This window comes from Polyodon spathula, chromosome 16 (assembly GCF_017654505.1).
Source record: "Polyodon spathula isolate WHYD16114869_AA chromosome 16, ASM1765450v1, whole genome shotgun sequence".
NCBI classification, from domain to species: Eukaryota; Metazoa; Chordata; class Actinopteri; order Acipenseriformes; family Polyodontidae; genus Polyodon; species Polyodon spathula.
In genome coordinates, this window is record NC_054549.1 from 38,451,768 (window position 1) to 38,474,702 (window position 22,935).

A 22,935-nucleotide genomic window follows, 5' to 3' on the forward strand; every position below is an offset into this window, starting at 1 on the left:
TAAACATCTTTCACTGTGTGTGAGGGGACTGCTTTCATACTCATTAAACATCTTTCACTGTGTGTGAGGGGACTGCTTTCATACTCATTAAACATCTTTCACTGTGTGTGAGGGGACTGCTTTCATACTCATTAAACATCTTTCACTGTGTGTGAGGGGACTGCTTTCATACTCATTAAACATCTTTCACTGTGTGTGAGGGGACTGCTTTCATACTCATTAAACATCTTTCACTGTGTGTGAGGGGACTGCTTTCATACTCATTAAACATCTTTCACTGTGTGAGAGGGGACTGCTTTCATACTCATTAAACATCTTTCACTGTGTGTGGGGGCTGCTTTCTTACTCATTAAACATCTTTCACTGTGTGTGAGGGGACTGCTTTCATACTCATTAAACATCTTTCACTGTGTGAGGGGACTGCTTTCATACTCATTAAACATCTTTCACTGTGTGAGGGGACTGCTTTCATACTCATTAAACATCTTTCACTGTGTGTGAGGGGACTGCTTTCATACTCATTAAACATCTTTCACTGTGTGTGAGGGGACTGCTTTCATACTCATTAAACATCTTTCACTGTGTGTGAGGGGACTGCTTTCATACTCATTAAACATCTTTCACTGTGTGTGAGGGGACTGCTTTCATACTCATTAAACATCTTTCACTGTGTGTGAGGGGACTGCTTTCATACTCATTAAACATCTTTCACTGTGTGTGGCGGGACTGCTTTCATACTCATTAAACATCTTTCACTGTGTGTGAGGGGACTGCTTTCATACTCATTAAACATCTTTCACTGTGTGTGTGAGGGGACTGCTTTCATACTCATTAAACATCTTTCACTGTGTGTGACGGGACTGCTTTCATACTCATTAAACATCTTTCACTGTGTGTGAGGGGACTGCTTTCATACTCATTAAACATCTTTCACTGTGTGTGAGGGGACTGCTTTCATACTCATTAAACATCTTTCACTGTGTGAGGGGGACTGCTTTCATACTCATTAAACATCTTTCACTGTGTGTGAGGGGACTGCTTTCATACTCATTAAACATCTTTCACTGTGTGTGACGGGACTGCTTTCATACTCATTAAACATCTTTCACTGTGTGAGGGGGCTGCTTTCTTACTCATTAAACATCTTTCACTGTGTGAGGGGGCTGCTTTCTTACTCATTAAACATCTTTCACTGTGTGAGGGGGACTGCTTTCATACTCATTAAACATCTTTCACTGTGTGAGAGGGGACTGCTTTCATACTCATTAAACATCTTTCACTGTGTGTGAGGGGACTGCTTTCATACTCATTAAACATCTTTCACTGTGTGTGAGGACTGCTTTCATACTCATTAAACATCTTTCACTGTGTGTGAGGGGACTGCTTTCATACTCATTAAACATCTTTCACTGTGTGTGAGGGGACTGCTTTCATACTCATTAAACATCTTTCACTGTGTGACGGGACTGCTTTCATACTCATTAAACATCTTTCACTGTGTGTGAGGGGACTGCTTTCATACTCATTAAACATCTTTCACTGTGTGTGAGGACTGCTGCTCATACTCATTAAACATCTTTCACTGTGTGTGACGGGACTACCACCCCTGTATTCTTCTCCGTCACCTGTTCCCGTTTCGTCCCCGACTCCTTGACTCTTCGTGACGCACTCGCGGTCACCAGTGCACACAGCTCCCCTCTCGACTGTCTCTCTTGACAGTTCCTGAGTATTTGAGAAAGTGACACACACTCCTGCTCCGAAAGTATACTTTCATACTCATTAAACATCTTTCACTGTGTGAGGGGGACTGCTTTCTTACTCATTAAACATCTTTCACTGTGTGTGAGGGGACTGCTTTCATACTCATTAAACATCTTTCACTGTGTGAGACTGCTCTCATACTCATTAAACATCTTTCACTGGGACTGCTTTCATACTCATTAAACATCTTTCACTGTGTGAGGGGACTGCTTTCATACTCATTAAACATCTTTCACTGTGTGTGAGGGGACTGCTTTCATACTCATTAAACATCTTTCACTGTGTGTGAGGGGACTGCTTTCATACTCATTAAACATCTTTCACTGTGTGTGAGGGGACTGCTTTCATACTCATTAAACATCTTTCACTGTGTGTGAGGGGACTGCTTTCATACTCATTAAACATCTTTCACTGTGTGTGACGGGACTGCTTTCATACTCATTAAACATCTTTCACTGTGTGAGGGGGGACTGCTTTCATACTCATTAAACATCTTTCACTGTGTGTGAGGGGACTGCTTTCATACTCATTAAACATCTTTCACTGTGTGTGAGGGGACTGCTTTCATACTCATTAAACATCTTTCACTGTGTGTGAGGGGACTGCTTTCATACTCATTAAACATCTTTCACTGTGTGTGACGGGACTGCTTTCATACTCATTAAACATCTTTCACTGTGTGTGAGGGGACTGCTTTCATACTCATTAAACATCTTTCACTGTGTGACGGGACTGCTTTCATACTCATTAAACATCTTTCACTGTGTGTGAGGGGACTGCTTTCATACTCATTAAACATCTTTCACTGTGTGAGACTGGACTGCTTTCATACTCATTAAACATCTTTCACTGTGTGTGAGGGGACTGCTTTCATACTCATTAAACATCTTTCACTGTGTGTGAGGGGACTGCTTTCATACTCATTAAACATCTTTCACTGTGTGAGGGGACTGCTTTCATACTCATTAAACATCTTTCACTGTGTGAGGGGGGACTGCTTTCATACTCATTAAACATCTTTCACTGTGTGTGAGGGGACTGCTTTCATACTCATTAAACATCTTTCACTGTGTGAGGGGACTGCTTTCATACTCATTAAACATCTTTCACTGTGTGTGAGGGGACTGCTTTCATACTCATTAAACATCTTTCACTGTGTGAGGGGACTGCTTTCATACTCATTAAACATCTTTCACTGTGTGTGAGGGGACTGCTTTCATACTCATTAAATATCTTTCAGTGTGTGAGGGGACTGCTTCCTCATCCTGCTGTACAGCCCTATTAACCCCCCCCAATCCTGTTTGCCAGGTCAGGGGCAGGTTACCGTGGGAACAGTGAGCCGTCTGCAGCTGCTGGAATCCCGCAGTGACGCTGCCAGGGTATCGTGGGTTGGGATTCAGGGAGCGACGGCCTATCGGATTGTGTGGAGGCGGGCAGACGGTAAGCAGCCTCTCTCCTCGCTCTCCATGTGAAAATGTCATGTTACAAAATCAATTGATTTGGTTTGATGGATTCGCTTGTCCTCTGGCACTGTGTTGTCTTCCCCAGGCGGTCCGGAACTCAGTCGCTTGGTGTCCAGTGACGTCTCTTCCTTCGATCTCGAGGGCCTGGACGCGGGTGTGAGCTACACAGTGGGAGTGACCGCTCTGATCCGCCAACATGAGGGGTCGCCCGTCACCATCAGTGTCACCACACGTAAGACATGTCATTGACTGCATAGAGACTTCTCTTCACAACACACCCGGGACATCTTGTACTACCTCATAGACTGCATAGAGACTTCTCATCACAACACACCCAGGACATCTCATACTACCTCATAGACTGCATAGAGACTTCTCATCACAACACACCCAGGACATCTCATACTACCTCATAGACTGCATAGAGACTTCTCATCACAACACACCCGGGACATCTCGTACTACCTCATAGACTGCATAGAGACTTCTCATCACAACACACCCGGGACATCTCGTACTACCTCATAGACTGCATAGAGACTTCTCATCACAACACACCCGGGACATCTCGTACTACCTCATAGACTGCATAGAGACTTCTCATCGCAACACACCCGGACATCTCATACTACCTCATAGACTGCATAGAGACTTCTCATCACAACACACCCAGGACATCTCATACTACCTCATAGACTGCATAGAGACTTCTCATCACAACACACCCAGGACATCTCATACTACCTCATAGACTGCATAGAGACCTCTCATCACAACACACCCGGGACATCTCGTACTACCTCATAGACTGCATAGAGACTTCTCATCACAACACACCCGGGACATCTCGTACTACCTCATAGACTGCATAGAGACTTCTCATCACAACACACCCGGGACATCTCGTACTACCTCATAGACTGCATAGAGACTTCTCATCACAACACACCCGGGACATCTCGTACTACCTCATAGACTGCATAGAGACTTCTCATCACAACACACCCGGGACATCTCATACTACCTCATAGACTGCATAGAGACTTCTCATCACAACACACCCAGGACATCTCATACTACCTCATAGACTGCATAGAGACTTCTCATCACAACACACCCAGGACATCTCACACTACCTCATAGACTGCATAGAGACTTCTCATCACAACACACCCGGGACATCTCGTACTACCTCATAGACTGCATAGAGACTTCTCATCACAACACACCCGGGACATCTCGTACTACCTCATAGACTGCATAGAGACTTCTCATCACAACACACCCGGGACATCTCGTACTACCTCATAGACTGCATAGAGACTTCTCATCACAACACACCCAGGACATCTCATACTACCTCATAGACTGCATAGAGACTTCTCATCACAACACACCCGGGACATCTCATACTACCTCATAGACTGCATAGAGACTTCTCATCACAACACACCCGGGACATCTCGTACTACCTCATAGACTGCATAGAGACTTCTCATCACAACACACCCGGGACATCTCATACTACCTCATAGACTGCATAGAGACTTCTCATCACAACACACCCAGGACATCTCATACTACCTCATAGACTGCATAGAGACCTCATCACAACACACCCAGGACATCTCACACTACCTCATAGACTGCATAGAGACTTCTCATCACAACACACCCGGGACATCTCGTACTACCTCATAGACTGCATAGAGACTTCTCATCACAACACACCCGGGACATCTCGTACTACCTCATAGACTGCATAGAGACTTCTCATCACAACACACCCGGGACATCTCGTACTACCTCATAGACTGCATAGAGACTTCTCATCACAACACACCCGGGACATCTCGTACTACCTCATAGACTGCATAGAGACTTCTCATCACAACACACCCGGGACATCTCGTACTACCTCATAGACTGCATAGAGACTTCTCATCACAACACACCCGGGACATCTCGTACTACCTCATAGACTGCATAGAGACTTCCCATCACAACACACCCGGGACATCTCGTACTACCTCATAGACTGCATAGAGACTTCCCATCACAACACACCCAGGACATCTCACACTACCTCATAGACTGCATAGAGACTTCTCATCACAACACACCCGGGACATCTCGTACTACCTCATAGACTGCATAGAGACTTCTCATCACAACACACCCAGGACATCTCATACTACCTCATAGACTGCATAGAGACCTCATCACAACACACCCAGGACATCTCATACTACCTCATAGACTGCATAGAGACCTCATCACAACACACCCAGGACATCTCATACTACCTCATAGACTGCATAGAGACTTCCATCACAACACACCCAGGACATCTCATACTACCTCATAGACTGCATAGAGACTTCTCATCACAACACACCCGGGACATCTCGTACTACCTCATAGACTGCATAGAGACTTCTCATCACAACACACCCGGGACATCTCGTACTACCTCATAGACTGCATAGAGACTTCTCATCGCAACACACCCGGGACATCTCGTACTACCTCATAGACTGCATAGAGACTTCTCATCGCAACACACCCGGGACATCTCGTACTACCTCATAGACTGCATAGAGACTTCTCATCGCAACACACCCGGGACATCTCGTACTACCTCATAGACTGCATAGAGACTTCCCATCGCAACACACCCGGGACATCTCGTACTACCTCATAGACTGCATAGAGACTTCTCATCGCAACACACCCGGGACATCTCGTACTACCTCATAGACTGCATAGAGACTTCTCATCGCAACACACCCGGGACATCTCGTACTACCTCATAGACTGCATAGAGACTTCTCATCACAACACACCCAGGACATCTCACACTACCTCATAGACTGCATAGAGACCTCATCACAACACACCCAGGACATCTCGTACTACCTCATAGACTGCATAGAGACTTCTCATCGCAACACACCCGGGACATCTCGTACTACCTCATAGACTGCATAGAGACTTCTCATCGCAACACACCCGGGACATCTCGTACTACCTCATAGACTGCATAGAGACTTCTCATCACAACACACCCAGGACATCTCATACTACCTCATAGACTGCATAGAGACTTCTCATCACAACACACCCGGGACATCTCGTACTACCTCATAGACTGCATAGAGACTTCTCATCACAACACACCCGGGACATCTCGTACTACCTCATAGACTGCATAGAGACTTCTCATCACAACACACCCGGGACATCTCGTACTACCTCATAGACTGCATAGAGACTTCTCATCACAACACACCCGGGACATCTCGTACTACCTCATAGACTGCATAGAGACTTCTCATCACAACACACCCAGGACATCTCACACTACCTCATAGACTGCATAGAGACCCCATCACAACACACCCAGGACATCTCACACTACCTCATAGACTGCATAGAGACTTCTCATCGCAACACACCCGGGACATCTCGTACTACCTCATAGACTGCATAGAGACTTCTCATCACAACACACCCAGGACATCTCACACTACCTCATAGACTGCATAGAGACCCTCATCACAACACACCCAGGACATCTCATACTACCTCATAGACTGCATAGAGACTTCTCATCGCAACACACCCGGGACATCTCGTACTACCTCATAGACTGCATAGAGACTTCTCATCGCAACACACCCGGGACATCTCGTACTACCTCATAGACTGCATAGAGACTTCTCATCGCACACGCCCGGGACATCTCGTACATCACATACTTCTCATCACACCCCGGGACATCTCGTACTACCTCATAGACTGCATAGAGACTTCTCATCGCAACACACCCGGGACATCTCGTACTACCTCATAGACTGCATAGAGACTTCTCATCGCAACACACCCGGGACATCTCGTACTACCTCATAGACTGCATAGAGACTTCTCATCGCAACACACCCGGGACATCTCGTACTACCTCATAGACTGCATAGAGACTTCTCATCGCAACACACCCGGGACATCTCATACTACCTCATAGACTGCATAGAGACCTCATCACAACACACCCAGGACATCTCATACTACCTCATAGACTGCATAGAGACTTCTCATCGCAACACACCCGGGACATCTCATACTACCTCATAGACTGCATAGAGACTTCTCATCACAACACACCCAGGACATCTCATACTACCTCATAGACTGCATAGAGACTTCTCATCACAACACACCCAGGACATCTCATACTACCTCATAGACTGCATAGAGACCTCATCACAACACACCCAGGACATCTCATACTACCTCATAGACTGCATAGAGACCTCATCACAACACACCCAGGACATCTCACACTACCTCATAGACTGCATAGAGACTTCTCATCACAACACACCCAGGACATCTCGTACTACCTCATAGACTGCATAGAGACTTCTCATCGCAACACACCCGGGACATCTCATACTACCTCATAGACTGCATAGAGACTTCTCATCGCAACACACCCGGGACATCGCGTACTACCTCATAGCCGACTGCATAGAGACTTCTCTCATACTACCTCATAGTCTGCATAGAGACTTCTCATCGCAACACACCCGGGACATCTCATACTACCTCATAGACTGCATAGAGACTTCTCATCACAACACACCCAGGACATCTCATACTACCTCATAGACTGCATAGAGACCTCATCACAACACACCCAGGACATCTCATACTACCTCATAGACTGCATAGAGACTTCTCATCACAACACACCCAGGACATCTCATACTACCTCATAGACTGCATAGAGACTTCTCATCGCAACACACCCGGGACATCTCGTACTACCTCATAGTCTGCATAGAGACTTCTCATCACAACACACCCGGGACATCTCGTACTACCTCATAGACTGCATAGAGACTTCTCATCGCAACACACCCGGGACATCTCGTACTACCTCATACACTGCATAGAGACTTCTCATCACAACACACCCGGGACATCTCGTACTACCTCATAGACTGCATAGAGACTTCTCATCACAACACGCCCGGGACATCTCGTACTACCTCATAGACTGCATAGAGACCTCAACACACCCGGGACATCTCGTACTACCTCATACTGCATAGAGACCCTCATCGTTTCACACCCGGGACATCTCGTACTACCTCATAGACTGCATAGAGACTTCTCATCGCAGTGACACAGGGACATCTCGTACTACCTCATAGACTGCATAGAGACTTCTCATAGTATGCATAGCAACACGCCCGGGACATCTCGTACTACCTCATAGTCTGCATGCAACACACCCAGGACATCTCATCACTACCTCATAGACTGCAAGAGACATCGCAACACACCCAGGACATCTCGTACTAGTAGACTGCATAGAGACTTCCCATCTCTCGTACTACCTCATAGACTGCATAGAGACTTCTCATCGCTGGCAACCACCCGGGACATCTCGTAACGTGCTGTGTGACTTTCAGTGACTCATAGAGACCCCATCACAACACACCCGGGACATCTCGTACTACCTCATAGACTGCATAGAGACTTCTCATCACAACACACCCGGGACATCTCGTACTACCTCATAGACTGCATTAGTAGTTGTGTGGTGTGAGGAGGTCTGTCAGTGACACAGAGCCCCTCTCGTTTCAGCCCCCGAGACTCCGCTGGTAGGCAGGGTGGGGAACGTGCGTGTGATCGAGTCCTCGGCACGGCGGATACGCGTTGCGTGGAGCTCCGTTTCCGGGGTGACGGGATATCGCATCTATTGGAGGTCATCACAAGGTAAGAACCACGGCCAGTGTCCTTCTGGTGACGGGCCCTTCATCCACAACTGAAAACACTCCATCAAAGAGAAGGTGAAAACGTCAAACTTATTGAAACAAACAATCATTTCGGACTGTGTGCGTTCATCAGACCAGTGCTCATTGCGTCCCTGTTTCTGATTGGCAGGCGGTCCGGAGACGAGCCGTCTGATTGGTGCGAACGTGAACTCATTCGACGTGGACAGCCTGCAGCCGGGCGATCACTATGTGATCAGGATCGTGGCCGTGTCGGGGAGCACAGAGGGGGACCCTGTGACTGTCACCGCCACCACCAGTACGGCACCTCGGGGGTTAATTTAGAACTGCACAGAGGAAGGGAACCAGGAGGGGGAGACAGATTGCACCTGATTCACAAAGCACTGTCTGCAGAACTACCCTACACTCAACAGGAGTTTAGTCTAAACATTTGTCATTGATTTTTATTAAGCTGCTTATTTAAGACCCTGAGTTGCTAAGGGAACATAGCTAGACAATTGAAATGTGTTGGGCTACATTCTTTGGTTTCTGTTTAGTCTGTGTTAGATTTGTTATTGGTCTGTATTTGGGTTGTTACTAGTTTGTGGGTGTGGTGTGTTTGTGGAGGGTGTTTTTGTGGATGTGGTGTGCTTGTGTATGTGCATGCTTGTGGAGGTCATGTGTTTGTTTTTGTGATTGTGGGTCCTGTGGATGGTGGTGTGGTGGTTGTTTTTGTGAATGTGGGTGTGGTGTGGATGTGGTGTGCTTGTGGATGTGGTGTGTTTGTGTGGATGTGGTGTGTTTGTGTTTGTTTTTGTGAATGTGGGGACAACAAAACCCCCTTCCACCCACCCGGTGTGTTTGTGTTTGGAGTTTGTGGATGTGGTGTGTTTGTGGTTGTTCTTGTGAAATGTGTTTGTGGAGTTGTTTGTGTGGTTTTTGTGAATATGGGGTGTATTCCAAAACATGTTGTGTGTGGTGTGCTTGTGGATGCCTGGTGTGGGGTGTGGCGGGTGTTTTTGTGATGTGGTGTGTTTGGGTTGGTTTGTTGCTTGTGGGTGGGTGTGTTGTTGTGTTGTGTGAATGTGGGTGCACCCCTGTGTGACTGTGGTGGTTTGTTTTGTGAATGTGGGTGTGGTGTGAATGTGGTGTGTTTGTGGATGTGGTGTGTTTGTGTTTGTTTTTGTGAATGTGGTGTGCCTGTGGATGTGGTGGGCCTTGTGGAGGGTGTTTTTGTGGGATGTGGTGTGAACTGGTGTTTAGTTTTTGTGAATGTGTGGTGGCTTGGTGTTTGTTTTTGTGAATGTAGGGTTGTTGTGGCTGTGGGATTGTGGTGCAAATTGTGTGTTTGTTTTCACACGTGTGGGGGGGGTGGTGTGCATGTGAGTGGGTGTGGTCTGGAGGCGTGAATACAGTGGTGTGATTGTGAGTTGTGGGTGTGTTTTTGTGAATGTGGGATACTCCCAATGGTACTCAAAGGATGCTTGTGGAGGGTGTTTTTGTGGATGATAGGTCAAAAAGCAAAGGTTTGATGACTTCATGTGGCAAACTGTGGATGTGATGTGCTTGTGGAACAGTGCCATGGTGGGAGAGGTGACTAAACTGCTTGTTTTTGTGAATGTGGACAATGTGGTGTGCCAAGGGCAAAAAAACAGATTTTGTTTTGCCAAAGTGTGTTTGGATGTGAGTGTGTTTGTGGAGGGTGTTTTTGTGGATGGGGTGTGGGTGTTGGTGAAATGTGGGTGTGGTGTGGTTTCTCTGGTGTTTTTGTGGTTGTGGTGGTTTGTTTTGGATGTGGTGTGCTGTGGTGTGCTGTGGCTGTGTTTGTTGTTTTGTGAATGTGGGCTCTGTGGTATACTAATCAACCCCATCCACCTTAACATGTGGATGTGACTGTGCAGATTGTTTTGTGACTGTGGTGTGTGGTGTGGATGTGTGTGTGTTTGTGAAATGTGGAGGGTGTAGTGTATTGTCGGATGGCAAATGACATTTAATAGAGAAAAGTGTAAGGGAGGCAGAAGTGTACAATATAAAAGGGCTAGGAGATACTGAAATTGGAGAAGGAATCTATGAAAAGGATCGGGGTGTTTTTGTTGATGTGGAAATTTGTCTTTGGTGTAGACAATGTGGGGAGGGATAAAAAAAACTGGGTGTGTACCATGTTCAATATATTGTGCACCTCGGGGGTTAATTTAGAACTGCACAGAGTGCAGAGGGGAACCAGTGGGGGAGGTGTGATTGCACCTGTTTTTGTGAATGCACTGTCTGCAGAACTACCCTACACTGTGGAGGGAACTTGTGGAGGGTGACAATTTGGATGTGGTGTGCTACATTTGTGGTGGCTTGTGTTGTGAATGTCTGGTGTTTGGTGTGGATGTGGTGTGCTTGTGAATGTGGAGTGGTGTGCTTGTGAGGATGTGGAATGTGGTGTGTTTGTGGACACCTGTGTTTTTGTGGAAGCTTTGGTGTGATTGTGGGTGTTTTGTGTTTGTGGTGTGGTGTGCTTGTGGGTGTGGTGTGTTTGTTTTTGTGAATGTGGGTGTGGTGTGGATGTGGTGTGCTGGATGTGGTGTGCTTGTGTGAGGGTGTTTTTGTGGATGTGGTGTGCTTGTGTTTGTTTTTGTGAATGTGGGTGTGGTGTGGATGTGATGTGTTTGTGGAGGGTGTTTTTGTGGATGTGGTGTGCTTGTGGGTGTGGTGTGTTTGTTTTTGTGGGTGTGGGTGTTTGTGTGGGTGTGCTTGTGTTTGTTTTTGTGAATGTGGTGTGGTTGTGGTGTTTTTGTGAATGTGGATGTGGTGTGCTTGTGGGTGTGGTGTGTTTGTTTTTGTGAATGTGGGTGTGGTGTGGATGTGGTGTGTTTGTTTTTGTGAATGTGGGTGTGGGTGTGGTTTGTTTGTTTTTGTGAATGTGGTGTGTTTGTGGAGGGTGTTTTTGTGGATGGGTGTGTTTGTAGATGGTGTGTTTTGTGGTTGGTCTGTGACTTTTTTACACTGCTCTCCTGTGTAGCTCCTCTGCAGGCAGTGACAGGGCTGCGTGTGACCGAGGTGTCCAACAACACAGCAAAGGTGGAGTGGAACCTGCTGCCCAGAGCCACCTCCTACATCCTGAGCTGGAGGCTGCCCCAGGGTGAGTCTACAGGACAGAGAACACTGCATATAGAGCACAGCACGCTGAACTCACCCCTCACCCTGCACACTGCACCCTCCACATGCACCCTGCACACTGCACCCTCCACATGCACCCTGCACACTGCACCCTCCACATGGACCCTGCACCCTGCACCCTCCACATGCACACTGCGCCCTGTACACTACACTCTGCACTCTGTACCTGTACACTGCACTCTCCACACAGCCCCTGCACCCTGCATATTGCACCCTCCACACTTTAAACACCTTTCTGAAAAGTTTCATTGAACTATGCTTGAGGATGAAGAGTACCAGTTTAGGACAGACTGACTTCTGTCTGTTCCCCTCAGACCGGGAGGCCCTCCAGAGGATCACTCTGTCCAGCTCCTCTGGTTCCTATCTGGTGACGGGTCTGCGCCTGGCCCAGGAGTACAGCTTCACACTGCAGCCCGTGTTCGGGAGCGAGGCGGGGCCCGAGAGCTCCACCGAGGAGAGGACCGGTGAGGGACGGGCAGACAGACACACCTCAGTGTGAATCAAGCCCGCTGATTCCACTGCTCAGTAATGATAACAGCTGAATGAATGAAAGATGATTTTTTAAATTGACACCTTTGCATATTTTCCTTTTATAAGCTAACGTGTCCTGTTGACTCTGTCTCTATGACGGTATTACAAGCAGGGTCAGCTGTACATACTAGCCTATTAAACATCACATGTTCATTAAAAGAACACATCACATAGTGGAAGTCGTTATCTGTTGCACTTTTGTCTATTGGTGTCTACTGTGCACGAAGCGACACTAATGCATAAACCAGCCCAGTCTTCACGAATGCTTTCTACCCATATGAATGATTGAAAAGAACTTATCACCTTCCCTCTCCCTCCCGCCCCCCTCAGTGTGTGGTGCAGCCCGCGCTGACATTGTGTTCCTGGTCCACGGTTCGAGAGCGAGCGGTGACGTGGTTGAGGCGGTCCGTAGCTTCCTGTACAATGTGGTGGCCTCGTTCCCTCAGCTGGGTCCCGAGGCTGTGCAGGTGAGAGGGGAGGGGGTCGCAGCGCTGTGCTGTAAAATCAGATCTTCTCAGCTCTCATCAGTCACGTGCAGTACGCGGAGAGCACAGCGATTGGGTTTAATAAACAAACTCAAGATCAAAGCTTAAAAGGACATCAAATCATTATCTGATGCTGCACTCTCTTCTGACGCTGAGCCTGCAGATTCCTCACAAACTCCTCATACACATGGGCAATTATTGAAAGCAAGTTCAAAAGGGATAAATAGCCATGCAGGATCTCCCAGGCTCTGTTCACACTGCCTTGCATGTTTCTTATCTCTCACGCTCCCTCTCTTCTCCCTCTTGCTTTCCCTCTCTCTCTCTCTCTCCCCCGCATTTTTTTCCACCAGGTGGCAGTGGTGCTGTACAGTTTCAGGGGTCAGAGTCGGGCCTGGATCCGCCTGAATCGTCATAGCGATCTCAGAACCCTGCTCCAGGAGATCCAAGCCATCCCATTCGACCAGCCCAGCGGCAACTACATAGGTAACAACACTGCATACACGTTCATAATAGATACACAACCAGCTAGCCCTCTGAAATGTCTTTATAATACACAGCGCTAGACCCTGATATTGATGAGATCCAGCCCTCTGAAATGTCTTTATAATATACAGCACTAGACTCTGATATTGATGCGACACAGCCCTCTGAAATGTCTTTATAATATACAGCACTAGACCCTGATATTGATGAGATCCAGCCCTCTGAAATGTCTTTATAATATACAGCACTAGACCCTGATATTGATGAGATCCAGCCCTCTGAAATGTCTTTATAATATACAGCACTAGACCCTGATATTGATGAGATCCAGCCCTCTGAAATGTCTTTATAATATACAGCGCTAGACCCTGATATTGATGAGATCCAGCCCTCTGAAATGTCTTTATAATATACAGCGCTAGACCCTGATATTGATGAGATCCAGCCCTCTGAAATGTCTTTATAATATACAGCGCTAGACCCTGATATTGATGAGATCCAGCCCTCTGAAATGTCTTTATAATATACAGCGCTAGACCCTGATATTGATGAGATCCAGCCCTCTGAAATGTCTTTATAATATACAGCGCTAGACCCTGATATTGATGAGATCCAATCCTCTAAAATGTCTTTATAATACACAGCACTAGACCCTGATATTGATGCTATGATTTAAGGTGAGTTATGCTGATTTCATATTTCTATAATCTGTGGTTGTGCGTTATTACAGTTTGCTACACCCATTTACTGCGGGACACTTCTATAAGAGAGCGCCGCTCGGCGCTGTCTGGTCATGACTCCATGTTTCTCAGCCTTGCTCCTCTGTCTCTCTGGCTCTCCCTGCAGGCGAGGCAGTGCAGTTCACTCAGGAGTACATCCTCCAGGCCTCCGGGGGGCGCCGGTCGGGGGTCCCGGGGATCATCGTCATCCTGTCCGACGGTAAATCTGCGGATGACATCATCGCGCCCTGCAGGGCGGCCAAGGCGGCAGGTGAGTCATGTGACTGAAGCACGCTGGTGCAGCAAGGAATCTGTTTGAGTCTGGGAGCGAAATCTGTAGAACTCAAAACACTCTGTGAATCTGTAAAGCGGGAGAGACTGCTTCTATTTCACTTCTCTGTGCAAAGGAGCTCTTCAGTCCTGTTTGTCTGCCACAGCGACACGTAGCTTAGGCTAGATGTCTATGTCATTCTGCGCTGGCGCCACCTAGTGTACAGCTAGTGAGCCAAAGAGTCAACAGATCTCTAGATGAGCTGTGTGCAGTGTAGCTGATCCAACCTTGTTCCCGTGGCAGGGCTGCGGGTGCTGGCAGTGGGGATGGGCGAGGCTGACCAGGAGGAGCTGCGGAGGGCCGTGACGGACAGCAGACCCGGAAACATCCTGTTCACTCGGGACACCGACGAGCTGAACAAGAACGAGGCTGACCTGGCTGAGCTGCTCTGCGGACTGGCCACCGGGGGGCAGACACAGGTCAGTGTGCAGCATCGGAGCGATAGAGAGAGAGAGAGAGTGCAGAGCTAGGGTCTACCCAGGGGCACAGACACAGGACAGTGTGCAGCATCAGAGCGACAGAGAGAGAGAGAGAGAGAGAGAGAGAGAGCGCAGAGCTAGGGTCTACCCAAGGGCACAGACACAGGACAGTGTGCAGCATCGGAGCGACAGAGAGAGAGAGTGCAGAGCTAGGATCTACCCAGGGGCACAGACACAGGACAGTGTGCAGCATCGGAGCGACAGAGAGAGAGAGAGAGTGCAGAGCTAGGATCTACCCAGGGGCACAGACACAGGACAGTGTGCAGCATCGGAGCGACAGAGAGAGAGAGCGCAGAGCTAGGGTCTACCCAGGGGCACAGACACAGGACAGTGTGCAGCATCAGTTTAATTCTGGTCCCTGGTCTTGCAGTTTGATAGTTGTCTCTTGCAGTTTGATAGTTGTCTCTTGCAGTTTGATGGCTCTCTCTTGCAGTTTGATAGTTGTCTCTTGCAGTTTGATGGTTGTCTCTTGCAGTTTGATGGTTGTCTCTTGCAGTTTGATAGTTGTCTCTTGCAGTTTGATGGCTCTCTCTTGCAGTTTGATAGTTGTCTCTTGCAGTTTGATGGTTGTCTCTTGCAGTTTGATCCAGGTCCCTGGTTATCTCTTGCAGTTTGATCCAGGTCCCTTGTTGTCTCTTGCAGTTTGATCCAGGTCCCTGGTTGTCTCTTGCAGTTTGATCCAGGTCCCTGGTTATCTCTTTTGCTCTTGTCGCTCCTCACAGCTGAGACCCAGGACAGTGAGGATTGCATCTGATCTTTCTCGTTGTGTGTTTGTTTCAGATTCCCAACTCTGGTGGTTGCACAGTGCAGTGTCCCAGGGTGAGTGTGAGATGAGAAGAAGTCTTTCTCAATGCCTTCTCTGTTGAAAGGACTTTTGATTTGCATTCTTTTGTCATCAATATTGACTCCAAGCACTACTGGTAAAGTATGAAGGATCTAGTATAGTGTGAAGGATCTATTCAAATATCCACTGTTGGAAACTTCAACACTGAAGAAGCTGAGAAAGAGTTTTAGCCATTGAATTTGCAAACGTTTCTTCCAATAACTTATACCGGGTACAGCAGCAGAGCGCCCCCTGTCTGTCGCATTGTGTCACAGATTGTCCTTTATCTTTCCTCTTGTACAGGGTGAGAAGGGGGAGGCAGGAGAGAAGGTAAGAAGGCTTTTGTTTTGTTTTCAATATAAATGTTCAGCTCCACGAGGCTCAGTTGCACCTCTGTGATGCCCCGTTGGAGTTTGACCTGCATTGTATCCTTCTCTTCTGTCTGTTCAGGGTCGGAAAGGTGCAGATGGACTGCCAGGACTGAAGGGAGAGCCTGTGAGTGTCTTGTTAATGTCTTGATTGTGACTGTTTGAGTGCACTCCTGTTTCTCTTGATTGTGACTGTTTGAGTGCACTCCTGTGTTTCTCTTGATCATGACTGTTTGAGTGCACTCCAGTGTTTCTCTTGATCATGACTGTTTGAGTGCACTCCAGTGTTTCTCTTGATCATGACTGTTTGAGTGCACTCCAGTGTTTCTCTTGATCGTTACTGTTTGAGTGCACTCCAGTGTTTCTCTCGATTGTGACTGTTTGAGTGCACTCCAGTGTTTCTCTTGATCGTGACTGTTTGAGTGCACTCCAGTGTTTCTCTCGATTGTATCTGTTTGAGTGCACTCCAGTGTTTCTCTCGGTTGTGACTGTTTGAGTGCACTCCAGTGTTTCTCTCGGTTGTGACTGTTTGAATGCACTCCAGTGTTTCTCTCGATTGTGACTGTTTGAGTGCACTCCAGTGTTTCTCTTGATCGTGACTGTTTGAGTGCACGCCTGTGCTGTGCGTTTGCTCCCCTGCAGGGTCGGGACGGAGCGCCGGGAAGAGACGGGACCCCGGGACCAGCGGGAAACCCCGGGCCGCCGGGCCGCAACGCAGAGAATGGAATCGGCCTGCGAGGCGAGAAGGGGGAGCAGGTGAGTGGGGTCTTCCTGTCCATAATGTTGAAGGATGTTTCAGCTTTGTAAAAGACTGTGTTGTTAAAACCAGCATTGTGCTTCAAACAAATAATGAGTTACAACATCAGGCAATGCAATTAACCTGAAAGTAACACCAATGAATTCCATGTCCTGTGTTTCTAATGGTGTGACTGGCAGCATGGCTCAGCACGGCTCAACTCTCTCTTCCTATACAGGGTTTCCCAGGGGTGAATGGGATTCCGGGATCACCGGGGCGACCAGGGAACTCAGGACCCCCGGGCCTGCCTGTGAGTGCAGAGATCGTTTATAAGTTAATCTTTGATTTTTGTGATTCATTTATCAGTTATTTAACAGAAATCAGTTAGTAAAGCTGTGCTATACAAAAAAGTTGTGTTGTGAGGTCTAGCATCTAATAACTTTCCCACAGTCAGTGCTGCTGGGTGAATGGCTCTGCTCCAGACCCACAGTCAGTGCTGCTGGGTGAATCACTCTGCTCCACACCCACAGTCAGTGCTGCTGGGTGAATGGCTCTGCTCCAGACCCACAGTCAGTGCTGCTGGGTGAATGGCTCTGCTCCAGACCCACAGTCAGTGCTGCTGGGTGAATCACTCTGCTCCACACCCACAGTCAGTGCTGCTGGGTGAATGGCTCTGCTCCAGACCCACAGTCAGTGCTGCTGGGTGAATGGCTCTGCTCCAGACCCACAGTCAGTGCTGCTGGGTGAATCACTCTGCTCCACACCCACAGTCAGTGCTGCTGGGTGAATGGCTCTGCTCCAGACCCACAGTCAGTGCTGCTGGGTGAATCGCTCTGCTCCACACCCACAGTCAGTGCTGCTGGGTGAATGGCTCTGCTCCAGACCCACAGTCAGTGCTGCTGGGTGAATCACTCTGCTCCACACCCACAGTCAGTGCTGCTGGGTGAATGGCTCTGCTCCAGACCCACAGTCAGTGCTGCTGGGTGAATCGCTCTGCTTCAGACCCACAGTCAGTGCTGCTGGGTGAATCGCTCTGCTCCAGACCCTTCTTATAGCAGACCCTACGGAGGTTGATCTAAGGAAAGTGATTCTCCAATATCACAGCCCTTGCATACAGGCTTTCTTTCCCATTCATGGTACTATGTGTTTAAACAATCTCTCCATGATGTTCATGTGCTGTGGCTCATTCTCTCATGACAAAGGATAACTGTGTAACTGTAATTCATGCATTCTTATTTCTGGACTAACTCTGGTGCCCCTTGAAGGTTCATAGTGTGTTTCCTCTCTGTCTCCCGTGCTGTAGCTATCCCTGCTGTACTAACCTTGATCCCTCTCTCATTTCTCAGGGTAGCCAAGGATTGCCTGGAGTTCATGGAGAACCAGTGAGTGAGGCCTGCTCTGTATCCAATACAACACAACCCATACTGAACCACACAGTGTGGGAGCTACAAGCTCTGTACACAGTGTAATACAACACAACCCATACTGAACCACACAGTGTGGGAACTACAAGCTCTATACACAGTGTAATACAACACAACCCATACTGAACCACACAGTGTGGGAACTACAAGCTCTATACACAGTGTAATACAACACAACCCATACTGAACCACACAGTGTGGGAGCTACAAGCTCTATACACAGTGTAATACAACACAACCCATACTGAACCACACAGTGTGGGAACTACAAGCTCTATACACAGTGTAATACAACACAACCCATACTGAACCACACAGTGTGGGAACTACAAGCTCTATACACAGTGTAATACAACACAACCCATACTGAACCACACAGTGTGGGAACTACAAGCTCTATACACAGTGTAATACAACACAACCCATACTGAACCACACAGTGTGGGAACTACAAGCTCTATACACAGTGTAATACAACACAACCCATACTGAACCACACAGTGTGGGAACTACAAGCTCTATACACAGTGTAATACAACACAACCCATACTGAACCACACAGTGTGGGAACTACAAGCTCTATACACAGTGTAATACAACACAACCCATACTGAACCACACAGTGTGGGAACTACAAGCTCTATACACAGTGTAATACAACACAACCCATACTGAACCACACAGTGTGGGAACTACAAGCTCTATACACAGTGTAATACAACACAACCCATACTGAACCACACAGTGTGGGAACTACAAGCTCTATACACAGTGTAATACAACACAACCCATACTGAACCACACAGTGTGGGAACTACAAGCTCTATACACAGTGTAATACAACACAACCCATACTGAACCACACAGTGTGGGAACTACAAGCTCTATACACAGTGTAATACAACACAACCCATACTGAACCACACAGTGTGGGAACTACAAGCTCTATACACAGTGTAATACAACACAACCCATACTGAACCACACAGTGTGGGAGCTACAAGCTCTATACACAGTGTAATACAACACAACCCATACTGAACCACACAGTGTGGGAACTACAAGCTAACCACACAGTGTGGGAACTACAAGCTCTATACACAGTGTAATACAACACAACCCATACTGAACCACACAGTGTGGGAACTACAAGCTCTATACACAGTGTAATACAACACAACCCATACTGAACCACACAGTGTGGGAACTACAAGCTCTATACACAGTGTAATACAACACAACCCATACTGAACCACACAGTGTGGGAACTACAAGCTCTATACACAGTGTAATACAACACAACCCATACTGAACCACACAGTGTGGGAACTACAAGCTCTATACACAGTGTAATACAACACAACCCATACTGAACCACACAGTGTGGGAACTACAAGCTCTATACACAGTGTAATACAACACAACCCATACTGAACCACACAGTGTGGGAACTACAAGCTCTATACACAGTGTAATACAACACAACCCATACTGAACCACACAGTGTGGGAACTACAAGCTCTATACACAGTGTAATACAACACAACCCATACTGAACCACACAGTGTGGGAACTACAAGCTCTATACACAGTGTAATACAACACAACCCATACTGAACCACACAGTGTGGGAACTACAAGCTCTATACACAGTGTAATACAACACAACCCATACTGGTTCACCATGTCTTCTCTCTTGTCCCTGTCAGGGGGAGTCTGGCGTCTCTGGCCCTGTCGGCCCGAAAGGAGACAAAGGAGAGCGGGTAAGAGCTCAGCGAGATCCTGGCTCTGAAACGGGCCTGTCAGTAGAGCCGGTTCAGTTCTGAAAAAGTATGTCCACTTCTAACATTCTGAATAGTTTTTCACCCTTTCCTGACTTGTTTTGCTCTCCTCTCTCTGTCTCTTTGTCTCTGTGTGTCTCTCTCTCTGCCTGTCTCTCTCTCTCTATCTATCTCTCACTCGCTCTCTCTCTCTCTCTCTCTCTCTGTCTTTCTGTTTGTCTCTCTCTCTCTCTCTCTCTCACTCTGTCTTTCTGTTTGCTCTCTCTCTCTGCCTGTCTCTCTCTGTCTTTCTGTTTGTCTCTCTCACTCTCTCTCTCTCTCTCTCTGCCTGTCTCTCACTCTGTCTCTGTCTGTCTGCCTGTCTCTCTCTCTCTCGCTTTCTCTTTCTCTCTCTCGCTCTCTCTCTCATCCTCTCTCCTTTTTTTCCAGGGTGAGCCAGGTGCAGTGGTCGGAGGAGCGTTCCCGGGAAGGAAAGGGGAGCCGGGAGTTCCTGGATTATCAGTGAGTTAAGTGCTGCAGTGCTTGTTCCCCTGATCTGATGTGATCCAGTGCAGTCTGCTGTGATCTGATGTGATCCAGTATGATCTGAAACAATCTGGTGCAGTCCGATGTGATCAAATGAGATCCAGTGTAATCTGATGTGATCCACTACAGTCTGCTGTGACTTGGTTTGATCAAATGTGATCTGGTGTGATCCAGTGCAGCCCAGTGTGATCTGATGTGATCCGGTGTGATCCGGTGAGATGTGTCACAGATTAACCCTGGTGCTGCTCATCCTGCCTGCAGTTCAGGAAGCTGTTCTCTGTGTTTCAGGGTACCCACGGGACTCCAGGTGTCGACGGTGCGAAAGGGAATGCAGGCCTCCCAGGACCCCCCGGACTGGCAGGCCGACCTGGAATACCTGGGACCCCCGGACTCAGCATCAAGGTGCCCCTGAACAGCGTTTGTTTATACCTTGGATCGTGATTGTGTTGCACATGCGCAGGTTCAGCTGTGCATATCTTCTGATTTCTTTAACCCACTCTTCTCTTGCAGGGTGACAAGGGCCAGCCCGGTGAGCGAGTAAGTGCAGTCTGTTTACATTACGGTTAGCATGCTTCAGTCAATGATTAGAAAGACCTTTTCTTCTGTAGTTATGTATTCTTATTTGTTTTTATAAAACGTACCCGGTATAAACAGAAATGCAGAAGTGTTTAATTCAGAGGGTCCTTCCTGAGTGTTGCGCCCCTCCTCTGTGTGGCTCAGCTGACCGCAGGCTGCCCTCACGTTTCGTGTTCGCTGTGTCTCTGCAGGGTCTGCCGGGCGTGGGGAGCGGAGTGGCAGTGAAGGGGGATCGGGGGGATCCTGTGAGTACCACCCTCGATTCATTCAAGCAGGAGGAGAGCAGCTCCGGGTGCATTCCTTTGACTCCAGCGGCAGAGCTCCCCGCCTCTAGCAGAGTGTTCAGAGGAGAGGGGGTTAGGGGTCTGTTCGGTCTGGGGTGGCTGCTTGTAGCCCAGCAACTCACCTCTTCTAAAAGCTGGTAGAGCAGGGAAGATGTGGCGAGGCAGTGGAGTGAGGGAGAAACACCCACAGTGTTGCATAATTACCCAGCATCCACTGTGCAATTGATTTTTGTTTGAGCAGATATGAGATTGTAATGACCTGAAATGGGATAATGTAGACTGTTCCCCTTGGTGTTCTCAGTGGTTAGGAAGTGTGGGTATCTGAAGGTAACACATGTCTCTGAATCTTGTCACCAGGGAGCTCCGGGTTTAGCCGGCAGTCCAGGACCCAGGGGACCTCAAGGCCAGCCTGGGATCAAAGGAGACAAGGTAAAAGACTGATTGACTAACCCACTACTGCAGTAGATATTGCACAGTGTCCAGTCTGTACTGCACAGTGTCTAGTCTGTACTGCACAGTGTCTGTCTGTATTGCGCAGTATCTAGCCTGTGTTGCATGGTAATATAACTGTACTGCACAGTGTCTAGTCTGTACTGCACAGTGTCCAGTCTGTACTGCACAGTGTCTATCTGTATTGTACAGTGTCTATCTGTATTGCACAGTGTCTAGCCTGTGTTGCATGGTAATATAACTGTACTGCACAGTGTCTAGTCTGTACTGCACAGTGTCCAGTCTGTACTGCACAGTGTCTAGTCTGTATTGCACAGTGTCTATCTGTATTGCACAGTGTCTAGTCTGTACTGCACAGTGTCTAGTCTGTACTGCACAGTGTCTAGTCTGTACTGCACAGTGTCAGTATTGCACAGTGTCTAGTGTCTATCTGTATTGCACAGTGTCTAGTCTGTATTGCACAGTGTCTAGTCTGTACTGCACAGTGTCTAGTCTGTACTGCACAGTGTCTAGTCTGTATTGCACAGTGTCTAGTCTGTACTGCACAGTGTCTAGTCTGTACTGCACAGTGTCTAGTCTGTATTGCACAGTGTCTATCTGTATTGCACAGTATCTAGCCTGTGTTGCATGGTAATATAACTGTACTGCACAGTGTCTAGTCTGTACTGCACAGTGTCTAGTCTGTACTGCACAGTGTCTATCTGTATTGCACAGTGTCTAGTCTGTATTGTACAGTATCTAGTCTGTATTGCACAGTATCTAGTCTGT

General features: G+C 47.7%; 1 protein-coding gene across 5 annotated transcripts in view; it reads left to right on the top strand.

Moving 5' to 3' along the window:
- Positions 1-22,935, top strand: part of LOC121328804 (collagen alpha-1(VII) chain-like) — a 107,988-nt gene that overhangs the window by 23,580 nt on the left and 61,473 nt on the right. For all 5 annotated transcript variants that reach the window (XM_041273875.1, XM_041273874.1, XM_041273878.1 and 2 more), the window contains exons 19-40: positions 3,070-3,201; positions 3,310-3,456; positions 8,880-9,011; positions 9,180-9,326; positions 12,015-12,134; positions 12,487-12,636; positions 13,034-13,170; positions 13,539-13,671; positions 14,518-14,661; positions 14,965-15,140; positions 15,981-16,019; positions 16,327-16,353; positions 16,474-16,518; positions 17,034-17,147; positions 17,366-17,437; positions 18,474-18,509; positions 20,261-20,314; positions 20,762-20,833; positions 21,146-21,259; positions 21,368-21,394; positions 21,625-21,678; positions 22,075-22,146. In XM_041273875.1, coding sequence (XP_041129809.1) covers positions 3,070-3,201; positions 3,310-3,456; positions 8,880-9,011; positions 9,180-9,326; positions 12,015-12,134; positions 12,487-12,636; positions 13,034-13,170; positions 13,539-13,671; positions 14,518-14,661; positions 14,965-15,140; positions 15,981-16,019; positions 16,327-16,353; positions 16,474-16,518; positions 17,034-17,147; positions 17,366-17,437; positions 18,474-18,509; positions 20,261-20,314; positions 20,762-20,833; positions 21,146-21,259; positions 21,368-21,394; positions 21,625-21,678; positions 22,075-22,146 — 2,144 coding nt within the window. The remainder of the gene's footprint in view (positions 1-3,069; positions 3,202-3,309; positions 3,457-8,879; positions 9,012-9,179; positions 9,327-12,014; positions 12,135-12,486; positions 12,637-13,033; positions 13,171-13,538; positions 13,672-14,517; positions 14,662-14,964; positions 15,141-15,980; positions 16,020-16,326; positions 16,354-16,473; positions 16,519-17,033; positions 17,148-17,365; positions 17,438-18,473; positions 18,510-20,260; positions 20,315-20,761; positions 20,834-21,145; positions 21,260-21,367; positions 21,395-21,624; positions 21,679-22,074; positions 22,147-22,935) is intronic.